This window comes from Anser anser, assembly GCF_964211835.1.
Source record: "Anser anser genome assembly, chromosome: 5".
Lineage (NCBI taxonomy): Eukaryota > Metazoa > Chordata > Aves > Anseriformes > Anatidae > Anser > Anser anser.
The window spans coordinates 18,159,923-18,175,882 of record NC_139725.1 but is presented as its reverse complement, the minus strand read 5'-3'; the positions used below and the strand labels follow the sequence as shown (position 1 = coordinate 18,175,882).

Sequence of the window (15,960 nt, the reverse complement as noted above, 5' to 3'; positions counted from 1 at the left end):
GAAGTTTCTATGTAAGATACGTACTTAATGTTTATATTTTTGCTTTAGTATGTAAGCTTAGCAACAGTCTCAGTTCCGTCTTTGGCTAACAAAAAGGCATCCAGTGAAATTATGAAGAGCTTTGACACAGTAATTGTCATGTAATTATTGCTTGTGTAATCTCATGTAATAACTGCTCTCAGGAGCAGTATTTTTAGCCTTTTTTTTGAGAGTTAATACTTGATATTTTGTTACCACCTCCCCCAAGAATAAATATCTTATATTGGTGGATAAGCAAGATCAAGGCTTTTTTCAGGTCCAGCATGTACTTCTGATTTATTGTCACCAGTTCTTCCATCAGCTCTTTTTTTTTTTTCTTTTTTCTTGCAGATTTTTGTGTTAAGAAAGACAGGCTTTGAGTACAAACTACATTAGGCTTCTGTGACTTGGCTGCAAAATTTTCCTAAGCTGTTGTGTTCCCAGAGCTTATACAGAATTGCAATGGCAATGTAATAGAAAGGAGAAATTAGTACCATTGGATGAAACAATTCCGTATTTTCAGGTATTATATTTCATGGTCATAAAGCTTCAGTGTGCTTCAAATGTTCATGAAGAAACTGCATCTGACTTGGGGAAAACAAAGGTGATTTCAGCCCCTGTGTAAGGGGATTGCAGAAATAAATTACTACATAAAAATCAAATCTTATTATGGCATGAAGTAAAACTTCCTGGTGAATAGTGAAAATAAATTGACTTTTAATATCTGCAGACGTTTCTTTTATATGTTATTCAACTGAAATACATAGGTTTGACTGATTTGTTACACTTGTCCTATAATGTGTTATACAAAAAAGTGAATTGGAAAGAAAATAATCTAATATAAAATGACAAGGCACTGAGCTGCTATGCAGGCATACATGAAAAGTGTACAAAGCAATATTTACAGATGCCATGAAGAAAAATCTGACCATTCAAGCATTAGCTACTGAAGCATGAGGTCAAATAAGAGTTTCCTGCTAGATTACCAGCTTGAATTAACTCACAGGAAGCAAAAATCAGAATGGAACAGGGGCAAGGACTGTGCCCAGGGACTGGGTGAGGGCAGGAAGGATGAGATACCTCCCTCCTAGTGGTGGAGAACCACAAGGTTGGCCAAGCTGTTCAAGAAACAGCTCACATTTGTGTTGATGTACTCATCTGTGGATCCAGGATTAAATGGATTGACCAATACTGGTTTAAAGTAGAAATAAGATCCCGAACTGGAATTACAACAGAAAACTTCATCCCAAATTTGCTATTCTGGGGGAGTGAATTTTAGGGCTTTAAGTTCCTAACATCTTGCATCCATTAGTTCTGAAATGACAATAGAACGCGTACTAAACTTTGTCCAATGTTGTTTAGTCCCCGGCCTGCTGCAGGCAGCAGTGTTTCATTTTCAAATTGCCTCAGTAAGAAGGCTTGGCTATCTTTCCCAGTTTTTTTTTTTTTTTTTTTTGAGAAGTAAGACACCCTTTCACTGTGGTTTCTTCAGACGCTGAGGTGATTATCAGTCGTTGGCACAGAGGTTAAGGTTCAGCCAAGAATCGCTGGCTGGACAGCGCGCAGCTTTGGGTCACGAAAGTTTAATATGTAAGAACATTCAAGTATGTTGTGTTCGGGGGTGTGCTTGGGGAACGCAGTGACATTTAACGCTGATCCCAGTCTGAGACTAATGACCGACCCGCGGCCGTTAATGCCCAGCTAACGCCGGCGGCCGGGGCCGTGCCCTGAGGGCGGGAGCGGGGCGCGGCCCCCCCCTCAGGGCCGGGGGGGGGGGGGGCTGGGCGCCGTGCCCTGCCCGGCCGCGGGGCCGCTGATGGCTCCCGGGGTCCTCGCCGCGCCCCGCCCCGCTATTGTGTCCGGCGCTCGGGCGCCCTAACGCGCGCCTGAAAGCCCCGCGCCAGGCGAGCCGAAGGGCAGGCAGCGCGGCGCCGGCGGGCTCAGGCGTTCTCCGCGGGCAGCCGGGGGCGGCGAGGACCTGGCGCCGCTCGCTCCCGGGGCCGCCCGCCTTACGCGCTCGCGTGCGCGCTCCCGCCCTCTCTCTGTCTCTGCCTCTCTCCCCCGGCGGCGCGGCGGCGGCGGCAGGAGCAGCGCGGGCGGCGGGGCCGGAGTCGGCTGAGGCGGCCATCCCCTGAGAGACAGCGCGGCGCACCCAGTCCCCTCCCGCGGGCCACTCACGCACACGGTGAGGCGGGGAGGGGGGGGGGAGGCCGGGCGGTGACCGTTGGCTGGGCGAGAGGCCGCCCGTCACGTGACCGCGCCCGCGCGCGCCCGAGTCCGTTCGCGGCGGGTGGGGGGGGGAGAGGAGGGAGCGCGCGCGCGCGGCGGCGGCGGCAGGTGCGGCTCCGGCTCGGCGTCGTGCGCGCGCACTGGGCGTGGGGAAGCGGCGGCGAGTGCGCGCCCGCCCTCCCGCGTGTCCCCTCCGGCGGCCCGTTCGCCCGTAACGCGCGCTCGCTCTCTGCCTCCTTCCCTCCCGCACAGAGATGCCCTCGGCTACCAACAGCACCACGGCGAGCAGCAGCGGCAAGGCCGGCCCGGCCACCGAGCCCGCCCCGGCGGCGGCGGCGGCGGCAGCGGCCCCTCAGGCGTCGGGCGGCAGCATCACCTCGGTGCAGACCGAGGCCATGAAGCAGATCCTGGGAGTGATCGACAAGAAGCTGCGCAACCTGGAAAAGAAAAAGGTGCCCGCCCGGGGTCCCCCCGCGCTGACCGCCCCCATCTCGGCCCTCACGAGGGGTTCGGGCCCCCGGGGCTCCCCCCCGCCCCCCCCGAGCCGCCGCGTTCCGGCGCTGAGGGCACGCGGGGCCCCTCTCCGAGCCGTGCACTCCCGCTCCCGGCTCCGGTCGAGGCAGGCAGCGGGTTGTTCCCGGCGTCGCCCCCAGGGGCCGCCCGCTGGAAGGTTCCAGAAGGGCGAGCTGCTCTCTCCCGGCCTTCCCCCTTCCTCTTTCGGGGGTCCCCGGGCCCCTTTTCCTGGGTCTCCCCCCGGCTGGGCCCCGCCGCCCCCCGGGCAGCCAGCCGGGCGCTCCCCCCCCTTCCCGCACCGCAGCAGCCGGGGGGCGAGGGGGGTGCGGCGGCGGGAGGGCCCCGCAGGCTGCCGGCGAGACCCCCGTGCGGCGCGGTCCCTCCCCCCCCTTCCGCCTTTTGTTCGCCGCGGCGGGGCCTTGCCCGGCGGCTCCCCCCCCCCTACCCGGGCCCTGCTCCCGCTGCCGCCTTCCCCCGGCCCCGCTCCCCTTCCCGTCCCCATCCCCGTCCCCTCCCGGCCGAGGCCGGCCTCGGGGCGAGCGGGCGGCGCTGCCGCCCCCGGGGCCGCGCACATGGAAGCGGCAGCTAACATGGCGGCGGCGGCCCCAGCCTCAGCCTCCCCGACGGAACTGCATTGTGCCAGCAGCCTGCACAAAGCCGGGGGCCGACAGCCGCCCCGCCCGGCCGCTCGCGGCTCCCGCTGCTCCCGGCTCACCCCTTTGGGAGGCTGAGGTCAGCTGGAAGCGGCCTTCGAGCGGTTATTTATAGAAATAGCCGCTGCTAAACCGGCGGGCCTCGGAGGGTTCGAGGTTGTGACAGAGGGAGAAAGAGGGTGCTGGAGCTGCTCGCGATTTATACGGCACCCGCTCTGTGCTCGGTGTTGTCAGGTAAAACGAGCCTCGGAGGGTTTCCTAACCTACAGAGCATGAGGTGTCCAGCAGTAAAATACTAGCAGACGCGTAGCCTACGGACTTGCTTGAAAGCACTGTGTTACTGAGCTAAAATTTGGGAGCACTAAAATAAAATTTTAGGCCTGCGCTGAGGCTCTAAATCTCTTTCTTTTTCTATTAAGAGTGAATAGACACAGTTACTCAATTGATTTTTTTATCTAGCACTTCAGGTTCTAGTAGTCTAGACTAGTATTGTATATTTATAGAAAACAAAACCATTAGCCGGTACAGGTGAGTTAAAAATGAAACAATCCATGCTTTACTTCGTAGCTGTAAATCTGTGTGGTGTGTGGTTTCTCACTTAAAAAAGTAAATAAATTGGATTTTCCTTTTCTTCAGCAAACAAAGCAACAAAAAGAAGCAAGCCAGGAGCTTTTAGATAAGTTCTAGAATTGGAAGATCTCTTCCTGAGCCTTGTCTGAAAACTGTTGTGTATATAGAGGACAAAATATTTTTCTTAATTTAATGCATACAAATGTGTGCACACAATAATTCTGGTCCTCAACTTGAGAAAGAATGCAAATCTTTCAGTCCCAAATGGTTTGGTTAAAATAAAATGGTTTAGAACGATTGTGTTCCACATACAAAAAAAAAATCAGAAAATAGCTTTCTGTGATGTTGAAAATCTGTATTTTTAAAATTAAAAGGTCTTTTGATCTATTGTGCTTGGAAGAAATAAAGAGGATAAGCATACTCTTATTGGTGTGCAAGTCAGCTTTCCTTTCTACTAGTGTTTTTATTCACCTTTCAAAATAAATAATTTACACCTAATTTATATTTGGTATAGCCATTCCCTTCTGTTTGAATGGACCTTTTGGATGGCTTCTATAGTACCTTAAGTTAGAAGGATGTGTGGAAGGCCATTACGCCAGAGAGAATGGAGTGAAAATTACTGGTCTCATTAAAGCCCTAGTTTCTTGTTGTTTTTTTGTGTATCTGTGGCTGTTGTCACTGTGTTTCTGTAACTATGGTGTCATTGCAGGTATATGCAGGGGAAGTGCCTTTTTTTTCTGGAAATGGCTTGAAGGAAGATCTTCTGTTAAAATTACTTAGAGCCTCTCTGTAGGGAGAGCTGGTGTTAAGAAGTGTGACCCTAAAAACAAACAAACAAAAAGCTAGGTCTTTCTTAAAAAAAAAAAAAAAAAAAAAAAAGTGCTAGGTATTCTCTTACACAGATGAATGAAAATTCAAAGATTTCTGTAAGTCTTGTTGGCTGAAAACATTCTGAAACTTCCTGGAGTAGGATTCTATTGTAAACACTGTCACAGTCATGAGATAAATTCATCTTGATGTATTAAAGCAAAATTACAAATCTGTGGACTTGAGCCTGTCCTTTAGTGGGGGAAACAACAGTTCTTTACCAAATCATCATTCCTTATTAAAGAGAACATCAAATGCTTTAAATAAAACTTGCTGTACACATGGACTTCGTTAATTTTATTGTTACTTGATAAATTTACCTAAGTACACAAATTCATTTTCCTTTATTTTCAATCTTTTGATGAGAATGTCTTTTCTGGGGGAGATAAAAAAATTCAGGAAGACATCTTACTGAAAGAAGTCCAGCTCGCAGAAAACTGCTTAGCTGAACATTCAATTCTTTGTCAGCAGCTGATAACAAAGGCCAGTAGAGATGATTTTGAGGGCTTGACTTTTGAGAACAAATATAAAAATATATTTGACACTAAAAGATGCTTCTAGTGCATGAAAAATACTCTGTAAAAAGTATCATCTTAGCTCTTAAATGATATGTGCAGCTTTTGGTTAAATAAAGGTCATTCTTTATGAAAAAAATCAGGAAGGTTGAAATAATTTGTCATGTTCCCTTTTGAGCTCTGAGGATAAAATGATGTGAAGGGCAAAATACAGAATTCAAAATCATAATACTCCTGAGTTCTGTGCTGTTTTTGAGTGTTCATAAATAAAAAATACTAAATTCTTAGTTAAGCTTTTCTCTTCTTGTAAAAGAGACCTTATTATTTGAAATAATTAGTCTGGCTTGTATTAAAAGGGATTAGGATAAATTGAATTACTGTTCCTAAACTTATGTAGGAACATGGCCTGAAAATGTCTGTGCTCTCTTTATATTTGGAACTGATAGGAAGGATACCCTGATTTTTTCCTCTGTTCTTAGATGACTAGATCCTTTCCAAATGAAGCTGACTGAATGTAGATCAAACTCATGTCTTTGTGCAATGGGGAATGAAAAAATAAAGAGCTTTTTGCTTTCAGCTCAAATAATATAGGATGAGCTACATGAGAACAGTTTTTAAAACCAATGTTCTGTAAGATGGACAAAATGCCTCATTTGCTAACATGTTTTAAGGTATGGGCCAGTGATCACAAAGGTTATTCTTGAGCGACTGCACATATGAAGTATGTTAGCTTGAGCTACCTAACATGACTTGGGCTTGGTGTATTCAGGTTACAGTTGTGAAGATGGGGCGTTTTAGCTGTAGATAGTAACTTAAGATGCAGGTGTTTTATCAGCTTGTCTCTGAATTCCTGAATAAGTACAATCGAGACCGGGTTGAAAAACTAATATTTAAAATTGCCTCTGCCATTATTACGCATAAACTTGCATTGGAGCAGTAGTTGGGTATTTCAGGTTGATCTGACTTAAGAGACAGCTGTCTCCCCGTTCAACGAAGTGTTGGATTAACATCTAGCAACCTATAGCGAAAGCTGAGATCAGTTTTCTATTCCTGTAGGTGCAGCCAGTGATAGCAGGAAGGTGCCGTGTTCCAAGTTACTTGTCAGCACGCCGAAGTGCTTTTGCCCCATTCCGTGGGCCTCTCGCATGTTCAGGGCTTGTGAGTGTCTCTCCTGAACCCTCCTTGAGAGGCTTGGTTCTGTCAATAGTTTGCCGTCTGAGTGGGCTGTTGGGTTTTACGGCATCGGATCAGCCCTAGGGGTAGCCTACATTTGCAGTGTGTGTAGGTCCTGTCCTGTTAAGATGGAAGCAGTCACCTCCCTATTACTGGCATGGCACCACAGTCTTCTCTCTGCAATCTTAATAACGCTTGAGGGATGCAGGGTATAGTGCTGATCACAGCAGTTACTGTGGTCTATCACTGTTACATGCTGTTCTTTAAAGAAGGAATTCTTTTATCACCTCCTCTTCTCCCCCCTCCTTCCCCCACGCATGTAAGTTGGTTCTTCTGGAATGCTGATCTAGAATTTCCTTTAAAACAAGTACTGCTTCAGAAAGGTCTGGTTACAGTCTATGCTAGATGAAGTACCGGGCTAATTCAAATCTCTCTTCAGAGAGGAAACATAATTTTGAAAGCAAGGAACTGTAAAACTATTTGAAACTATATTGAAAATCTGAAACTTTCTCTAAGACCTCTTTTCTTAACCAGTTTTGGATAACCAAGCTTTACCTCTTAAAAACCGAGCAGGTTTATCAGTGAAATTATTTGGTGTTTGGTAGTTTTTGGTTTCAACTCCTGTTTCTTTTTTTTTTTTTTTTTAACTGTTTCATATAGCATAGGGATTATTTCTGTTAGCAAGTTCTGTTAACTAGGTTTATGTTGACCCTTATAAGCTGTGTAAGGTCTTCCAGTTATTTAAGTCCTGCTGCTGTTGACCTGATGCTTTGCTTTTACTCTTCTTTCAGAAGGAAAAGGTAAACAAAACGTACTGGGAGAAGGTTGTACCAGTGGTGGTGTTTTCACACTGCAGTGGGGGTGAAAAAGTCAAGTATTATAAAGCAAATATGCAAATAGGGTGTATTGGTAATGTAGAAGATGAGTCAAAAGTAGGAACTTTTATAGCTTTATTCACAAATAAAAGCCTGTGTTGTAGAGTTCCCTTGCTGTTGTAAAAGCAGCTCATTTGGAACAGAAATGTTGCGTGGAACAAAATCTAGGTCTCTTGCAATATAGACAGCTTATTTATTAATTTGTAGTGCTTACATAGGAAATGGGTAATTTGGAAGGAGAACATACGTATGCAGTTGACAGAACTTCTAGGAGTTTCAGTAATTTGTGACTTAACTTATTGCAGGTAACTAAGAAGCAGGTTCTCTTTGTCAACTCGTTTGCATTTAAAAGTTTTCGAAGAATGCACAGTTCTGCATTGCTTTGGGATGGAGTGGGTCCCGCTCCTCGCTCTTCTTACATCTCTCTCACTATACATGCTTGGCTGGATCAGGTTCCTGACCCAGCTGTCAGTCTGGCCATGTTGGTGTGTAGGCAGGGCTAACAGTGCGGCACCCAGAAAAGGAGAATACCCCTCTTGTGATCAGTCTCGGCTGGGGTAAGCTGACCGTGAGACTCCAGGCCTGGAATGAGCATGTATCGTTCACTTCAAACTTGTCTAGTATGTCATGGAGATGCTTTTTCTAAACTGTCAGACTTGGTTTTGGGCAAAAAGAATCGTAAAAATGCTTAAAACTGTTACTTCAAAAAGTATTTGTTTTAAAGTGAAGAGCTCTAAGCATGCCTATTTTGGAATACTGGAGTACTTCATTACCTCTCTTTGGTTATAAAGCAAGACTGAAACAGCTTCTTGGGACTTCTGTTAGGTGTGTATATATAATTTAAAGTATATATATTATATATAAAATATGCAATAAAGTGAATGTGAGAATTGTGGGATGGTTTTTGAGAGATTTTGAACTTCTATTTTTCATTCATTATACCATTTAATTATTTCACATTTTTCCTTTTTTTTTCCTCCCTATTTTCCTGAGGAAATAGGAAGACTGATTTTTTTTGACCATTTCTGAACAGGCTTTGCTTGGAAGCTAAGCTGTTACGTGACTGGAGAATGATAGTGGGGGAAATATAAAGTATAATGTGCAAATGTAAAAGGTTAATAAAATTGAATTTCATAGCTTGGCTTTTTTTGGTTGAGTGGGAGAGGGCTAAGAGCTGTGTTAGGTTTTGGATTTTCTTAATTGCTTAATGATGATTTAAAAAAATACATGCAATTTTTGAGATATCTCTGAAAACAGACTTGAAGCAGTCGTCCCTCCCCATCTTTTCTTGGCTTGTAGGGAAGTGTGCATTGCAGTGTTTGCCTTAGTGGGTTGAAGAGTTTACCCTCTTCCCTTCCACACTGCAGCTTGTCACGTACAGTTGTGCTGATGGAACTGGTATAAACCATATCATTGAAATTATCTGGTTAAATATAGTGCCTCCTCCTGCTCCCTGCACCCCCCCCCCTCCCCCCCCTTTTTTTAAAGGTTATTTTTAATCAGATCATTCCAGTGATCCGGTTTATAGCATAGCACTGAAAATGACTGTAACAGCACAGCTGAGTGGTCAGGCAGTTTGAAACCAGTACTGTTTTTGAAACGTGTCATGTAACTGCACTTTTTTCGCTTCAGGCTGACATTTTGGAGGCAATTCAGGTAATGAGAACCTGAATCTGAGGGGAAGGTGGCTGTTACCATAAAGCAGTAAACTCAGTCTTGGATTCCTATTAAAATAAGATACAGGGTTTATAGTTAAACGGCCAACACCACCATCTCCCTGCCCCCCCGACCCCCCCGCCCAAGCATGTAGCCTGTATGTAGTGCTTTTCTCCTAGGGAATCTCAGTGGAAAAAGAGCTGTTGCATGTTGGTTTTGTCTGCATAACTGGGGTCTGCTGACTTGTGAGCTGGCTAATAGACAATTTATAAATTCACTTTGCCACCTGATGTTTTTTGTGCTGGATTAGCTTTTATGCTTCATCGTGAGTGAGGGTGAAGTTGTGGAAGGGGTACAATTAAGAAGATCTTGCAGACGCTGCAGTGGGTTGCTAAGTGGGAATTTTACTGCATTTATTTCACAGCACTAATGCTGCTGTTACACTGGTGTTAGTTGACAGTGCAGATCAAAAAGAAAGCTTTGTGCTTCCTTAATACTTCAGTGTATGCAACATTTTGATCTTACTGTTTCTTTGGGATGATAGAAAAATGCTTACCTTGGCACTTAAGATCTTTCTGATAATGTGTAATGAACTGCCCATTGACTTTGTCCTCTGCATTGCAGCTGAAAGGGATTTCCTTCTTTTGCTTTTACTTTTGTGATACGGATGTTTTCAGGGAAGAAAAAGTGAAGAGAATTAGCTGCTCTTCAGTTCCTAAAGGCTAGAAATAGGCGTATTATCCTTTGCCTTTTAGTTGATAGAACCGCAGAATGAAAACCAAATGAATAAAGCGTTTACATTAGACTTCAAAATATTCAACCGTTTAAGAAAAGCTTGTATACTATTTGAATAGGTTATCGCAATGTGCTTAATCTGAAGATACCAACAATGCTGAAGTAAGGCTGTGTGGAAAAACTATGCTGAAACAATTGTAGTAGTCAAGGGTATTTTCATCTCATCCCTCCCCTGTGTCCCTAGCCAGCAAAATGGATTATGTGAGTGTTAATGCAGCATTATTTTGCAATATGTTTTCTTCAACAAAGCTGACCTAAGTAGTGTTCTTCTACATTTTGGTGTTCCATCCTGTTGGTTTTACTGTTTCGATATTTTATGGGTTTGTGTTGGAAATTAGATCACTGAAATTGTCTTTTAATGCTTTTTTGTAGACTCTTTTTGAACAGGCTGATACTAGCAGTCAAATTTACTGTGCAGCCTCACAAACAGTTGCATCAGTGTGACTGAGGGAATGGTAAAACTGCAGCATGGGAGTAAGTGGCTTAAGCAAATAAAAACTTCTTGAAATGTGTCTGTGATGCCAGTTCAGCATAGGGCTTAAGCCACCGTAAGAAGAGAGCTTCAGTTAACCTGGCTGGTGTTGCACTGGGGCATCAGCATGTGTGAGCTCTTTATCCTGCCTTCTTGACTCTTCGCAGCTCAGCTAGGATCTCTAAACTCATGAAAACTACTACTTCTATTATGCAACAACATCGTCATTATTTTAAAATAAAGCAGTATGTGGAAGAGTCAAATGTCCTTATTTCGTGTTGTGGTAGATATCCAGTGTGCCAAATGCTTTTCAGACTAAGTTTTTAATTTATTTCCAACTGTGGCTGCTGCATTTAACAACTATTGCAGTGCTAGTGTCTGTCTCCAGCATGAAATTTCAAGTAATGTGTTTCTGGAGTTCAGGAAGTTCTTCTTTGACTTTGCTTAGGACATTACTGACTCTAATGCGGTCAAAGACAAAGTAGTTGAAGTGTTAAATGTGTAGAATTTCCAAAGAAATAAATTGCTTTGTCTGTAGGTAATGATCAGATGACCAAGTTGCATAATGTGGTTCTGTGTTTGACTAAGTGATGCTGGGCATCAAGTAAGATAAGCTTTGTTGTTAAACTGTTTCACAGACTTTAGCTGTTCCCAAAGGTCTGATCGTGAGCACAGAAGGTGAATTAGCTAGAAAAATATCAATGAAATATTTTAACTGAAATGTCATGAAGCAAAAGTAGTTAGAAGAAAAGAAAAAAAAGCAAAATCAATCAACCAACCAACCAAAACCAAGCCACTACCACCACCACCAAAAAAAAAAAAAAAAAATCTGTCATTCAGCGTATATACTTATATACACTTGAAATATATACGTATTTCAAGTATAAAGTATAAACTCTAAAACAATGGTTGCATTAGGGTTTTAATTCTTTTACATTCAGGAGGAAGTGTTTCTCTTTGTTATGTTGTTGTTATACTAGATTGGAAAGATAATTATTAAGGATTCATGTTAATGCTTTTAATAAGATCAGGGCAAGCTTCATAAAAATAAAACCAGTTCTGATGTAGAAATGGTGAAAACTTAGAGACTAGTGGCAATGTTATCCTTAAAGACTTTGCTTCCTTTCGAAGACCCTTAAAACCTACCCTGTAGATCCTTTGTCATTTTGGCCATGCATAAGTTTTACCTGCTTTTGGCTACTTGTCAGTGTTTTGCATAGTTTTGTGTTTAAGTAGATCAGAGAATTGCTCCTGTTGAAAATTAACCTAATGATTCCCTTTCTTTTTTTTTCTCCTGAAAAAGAAAGTCCTGATGCTTTTAAGCAAAAATATTCCAGAGCTATTAATAAGAGTTGTGTTGGTGGGCATTCTTGCACAAAGGATTGGAAACCATATTAAATTCTCTGAGACTATCTTAACAGATGCCAGTACAAAGAATTAGAGTTCTGAATCTTATTATCTTATTATATAAAAATTATTTTTAATTTTTTTGCAGTCATGTTTTTGGTATTGCAGTGATAGAGTGATAATAAGCTCAGGCTTAGAACTCTGTTCAGCTCTCTATCATTAGGACTAAAGGAAATGTGCACTGAGAGCATTCTCTCCATTAGGAGAAATGTCTTTCCTTAGAAACTAAGGCTGTTCACGAAGACGTATAGTGATAGTCCAAGCAAACAAGATTAAAATATTTGTCTCTTGGGAAAGTATTTACATTTTTAACCGAGTAGGCAAGTTTTCTCAGGTACTATTTCTACATGACAGTTGCATGTTTTGTGTAATAAGTTACAGTCAATATTTACTGTAATAATACAGTACCTGATTTTCTTAACAGAAGTAGAAAAACAGTAACCTGATTTTGCCTCTTTGTAATAGCGTTCTTCTTCCTTTTCAGAGTAAACTTGATGATTATCAGGAACGAATGAACAAGGGAGAACGTCTAAATCAAGATCAACTGGTAAAAGAAAAAAAAAAAATATGAACCAGATCTCTTTTAAAGTGTTTAGTGATGGTGGTGGGGAGGGGAAGGATGAATTTCACTTTCTGTTTCCCTTTGTTAAAATCTGGATTTTTATGAGTTCAGACTTGGATTCAGTTTCTTAGTACTTACAACATCTCAGTTTTTCTGTTAATACGAAACTGAAGGAATCGGTAGAGGAATGTGTTGTAATGCTAGGTTATACTTGTTGAGGTTAGGTTGTAAGTAAATGGTGGTGAAAATTGGCCTATGTTATAACCTAGTACTGTTGAAAGAGCTAAATGATACCTTTGATGTTCTCTGGACATCATCCTTTTCTTCCCAGAAAATGTGCCCAGGGAGAACTTCAGGAGCTTAGTCGATTGGTGGTAACTGACAAATATCATGCAGTCTAGTTACAAGGGTAGCATAGACTGAGTTCTGCAGAGCTCTCAAAATAAGCTATGTCCATGTGTATCACAGTTATCAGTGCAACAGATGTAACACTCTAGGTAAGCTGGGCTTACTGTACGTGTGTTTTTTCTCCTTGTTGAGGCTGTTTCTTAATGAGGCTGTTTCTTAAAGTAGGTTATTGCAGAGCTCAACTCAACAGCTATTTTCCAGTTGTAATAAATACGAAGCAAGTATCAAATTAAATTTGGTTGTATTATGCAAACATGCATGCTGATACTAAAGAGATTACCAGATGCTTGGTAATCAACAATATTTTGTTGATGATTTTCAGCATTGAAAAGGACTAAGAAAAAAATGTACCCTTCAGCATTTGCAGCTGCTCAGACTGCAAGAATTAGCTGCTTCCCTGGGTCCATGTGGTCTTTTTATCTGTCTAGGCTTCACAAATGATTTTTTGTCTGTGCCAACTGACAACTGAAATATCACAAATTTATATATTTTTATTTTTTAATGGTGTTAATGAAGTTATAAACCATGAGAAGTTTTCTGTTTGATGAGCAGGGAAGATAACTGAAATTCCACCTTGAGAAGAGAAACTCCTAAATTAAATTTTATGAAGAGCACAGTCTGACTACCAGACTTCATAGAGATAAAATCTTGTTTGGATGGAGAAATGCTGAAAGTTTCTTGCTTCTACAAATAATCTAAGGATGAAGAATGTTGTAGATTGATAACAAAGCTTAATGCTTAGAAGAAACATAACACAGCTAAGAAACTTACTTCTTATGGATATCCCATCCCTGGAAGTGTTCAAAGCCAGGTTGGATGGGGCTTTGAACAACCTGGTCTAGTGGAAGGAGTCCCTGCCCATGGTAGGGGTTGTTGGAATTAGATGATCTTCAAGGCCCGTTCCACTCCAAACCATTCTGTGATTATATGATTACAGACAGAAATACTTAAGGGTTTTTTTAAAAAAGACAAACGCAGTTCATGTTCTTTGCTTTTCAAAGAAAGTAGCACCTTTTTCTCTGGCTCAGTTGTTCTTACCAAGAACATATCCATTACTAACTTTGTCACAGCAGGAGTATAAATGTCTCAGGCTGTTTTTTCCCTAATTTGACTCTTAATTTCTCAGAACTGCAAAGTGGGTTAAGGAGCATGGATTACTTTGGTGGTTGAAGACCAAATGCAAAACTGAATATACGATACAAGAAAATTACAAAAAATAAAGATGTGTAGAGAAAGGAACGTTATTCTGTGTATAGCATTCTGATTTTGGCTCTGACTCGAAATGGCAATGCATTAATTCTCAAACCTTTACCTTGAGCAGTTTGTAATTGACAGATTGCTCTTCTCCCATCCACCAGGCCTGCCTGTTAGTTTTTCTCAGAAACTGGCTGAAGTCAAATATTAAATTATATATGTCATGCTTGTGAGCATATAATATGCATACATTTCAGTTTACTTACCCAACAAGTGCTGAAGATGTACACAAGTCTCCTCCATGTTTTGGATGGTGAAGGTCAATACTTAAGTTTGATGCAGTTCCATTCAGAGATGGTTACCTTTAAAGCTGTCTCACTTAGAAATTAAAAAGCAGGAAGTAGTTTGGAAGTTATATTTTGTTCTGTTTCTGATGGGTTGTTTTTTTTTTCTTTAAGGATGCAGTGTCAAAATACCAGGAAGTGACAAATAATTTGGAATTTGCTAAAGAACTGCAGAGGAGTTTTATGGCTCTGAGCCAAGACGTAAGTAAAGCGGTCTGTTGTGGGCTATAAGATGCAGTGTGAAACGTGTTTTAAATTGTCTTTCGCTAATATTAGATGCATTAAGCTCTTGTTATGGAAGATGAAACACTTGGTATCTGTATGTTTGGCTGTTTTCTCTTACTGTGTACTAGCTTGTATCAGGTTTCCTGAAGACTATTCCTAAAATATTTTTTTCTTAAGGACTACATAAAGATATGACAACAAAAATAACATGGTAATTTTCTGACAAAAGCTAACTGTTGAAAACAATGTGATCACAGAACAGGCCTGCTGTACAACATTGTAGACTGCTGCTTACTGCCAATAGTAACAGTTTCTTTTAAAAGAGTGATTTCGGAGGCCTGCTTTTCTCTTTGGCAAGTGACTGAGTGTTCTTATTTTTTTATATTACCATATATGATATCAAGTCCCATCAAATGAAAAGCATTGTAGTTTCTTTTTCAAGATTCATGCGGTCTTATTAATGGCAAATATAATCTGAAACTATAGTGTATGCCAACTTTCAAGACTAAAATTATTTTCATAAAAGATAAATTAACTGAATACTAGTAGTAAAACAGGTAGACTGCAGCTGGTGTTTCGTCAAGGTTGTAAAGTGATAGTGTGATTAGGTTATAAAACTCAGTAGACAATTCAGTTACATGAACAGCTTTGTTATTTTCCTTGTGACATGCTTCAAACAAAAACTTTAGACCTCTGCAATATTGTTGCAAGGAAGAATTAATTCTGAGCAAGCTGAAGGCTTAATCCATCCTACACACTTGGAAGATTCTAAATGTAGGTAGAGTTGATGAGTTACGGAAAGAGCCACAACACTGGTCTAACAAGTGTATTTAATTCATGAACAAGCTATATGATAATTTTAAGGGCATTAGCATCCTTGCATGCTAGGCTGCTTTCTGCGTTAGATTTGGTTGTAAATTTGTAGGCATCTAAGCCAAGCCATTTCTTTGCTTTCCTTGCATTAGGTTTCCATGTATGTTTATGCAACGTTAGTAGTGAAGAACTTTCTTCATCTGACAAGTCTGTCCTGAAATATTTTCCTGGTCAGCTGACTGCTAAAAGAAATGAGTGAATTCAGGAGTAACAAACTGATATTCAGCTTTAAAGTTTGCTTGCGTTTTTTTTCAGATTGGAGTTAGCTCTTACGCAGTTGAATATCAGATTACGTTTTTGGCTTAAAAAAAAGAAAGGTAGATGCTTCGAAATGCAAAAGTTACTATCACAGATTACATTTCTTTGGAAAAGAATATTAAAGTATTGTATACTTGCAAAGTGACCAAGCTCAGTTTTGGATGCTAGAATTAAGAATAGAAGAAATATCCTGTGGGTTCAGAACAGCAATGCATTTTGACTGGTACTGTGACAGTGGTTGTAGAAGGTATGATGTAAAGTAGTACCTGGCTGATCATTATCTGTCATCCACTCCCTCCCAGCATCCATCATCATCAAACTGAGAATGTTAGAGAGTATATCCCTTCCTGTTC

At 41.9% G+C, this 15,960-nt stretch overlaps 1 protein-coding gene across 4 annotated transcripts in view; it reads left to right on the top strand.

The window, feature by feature from the left end:
* The first annotated feature begins 1,920 nt into the window (after positions 1-1,920).
* Positions 1,921-15,960, top strand: part of CAPRIN1 (cell cycle associated protein 1) — a 35,503-nt gene continuing 21,463 nt past the window's right edge. For 2 of the 4 annotated variants that reach the window (XM_083838439.1, XM_083838437.1), the window contains exons 1-4: positions 1,921-2,203; positions 2,500-2,699; positions 12,228-12,290; positions 14,366-14,452. In XM_083838439.1, the coding sequence (XP_083694565.1) occupies positions 2,502-2,699; positions 12,228-12,290; positions 14,366-14,452 (348 nt within the window). In that variant the 5' untranslated portion in view covers positions 1,921-2,203; positions 2,500-2,501. The remainder of the gene's footprint in view (positions 2,204-2,499; positions 2,700-12,227; positions 12,291-14,365; positions 14,453-15,960) is intronic. The other 2 variants (XM_083838440.1, XM_083838438.1) reach the window with 2 other exon arrangements.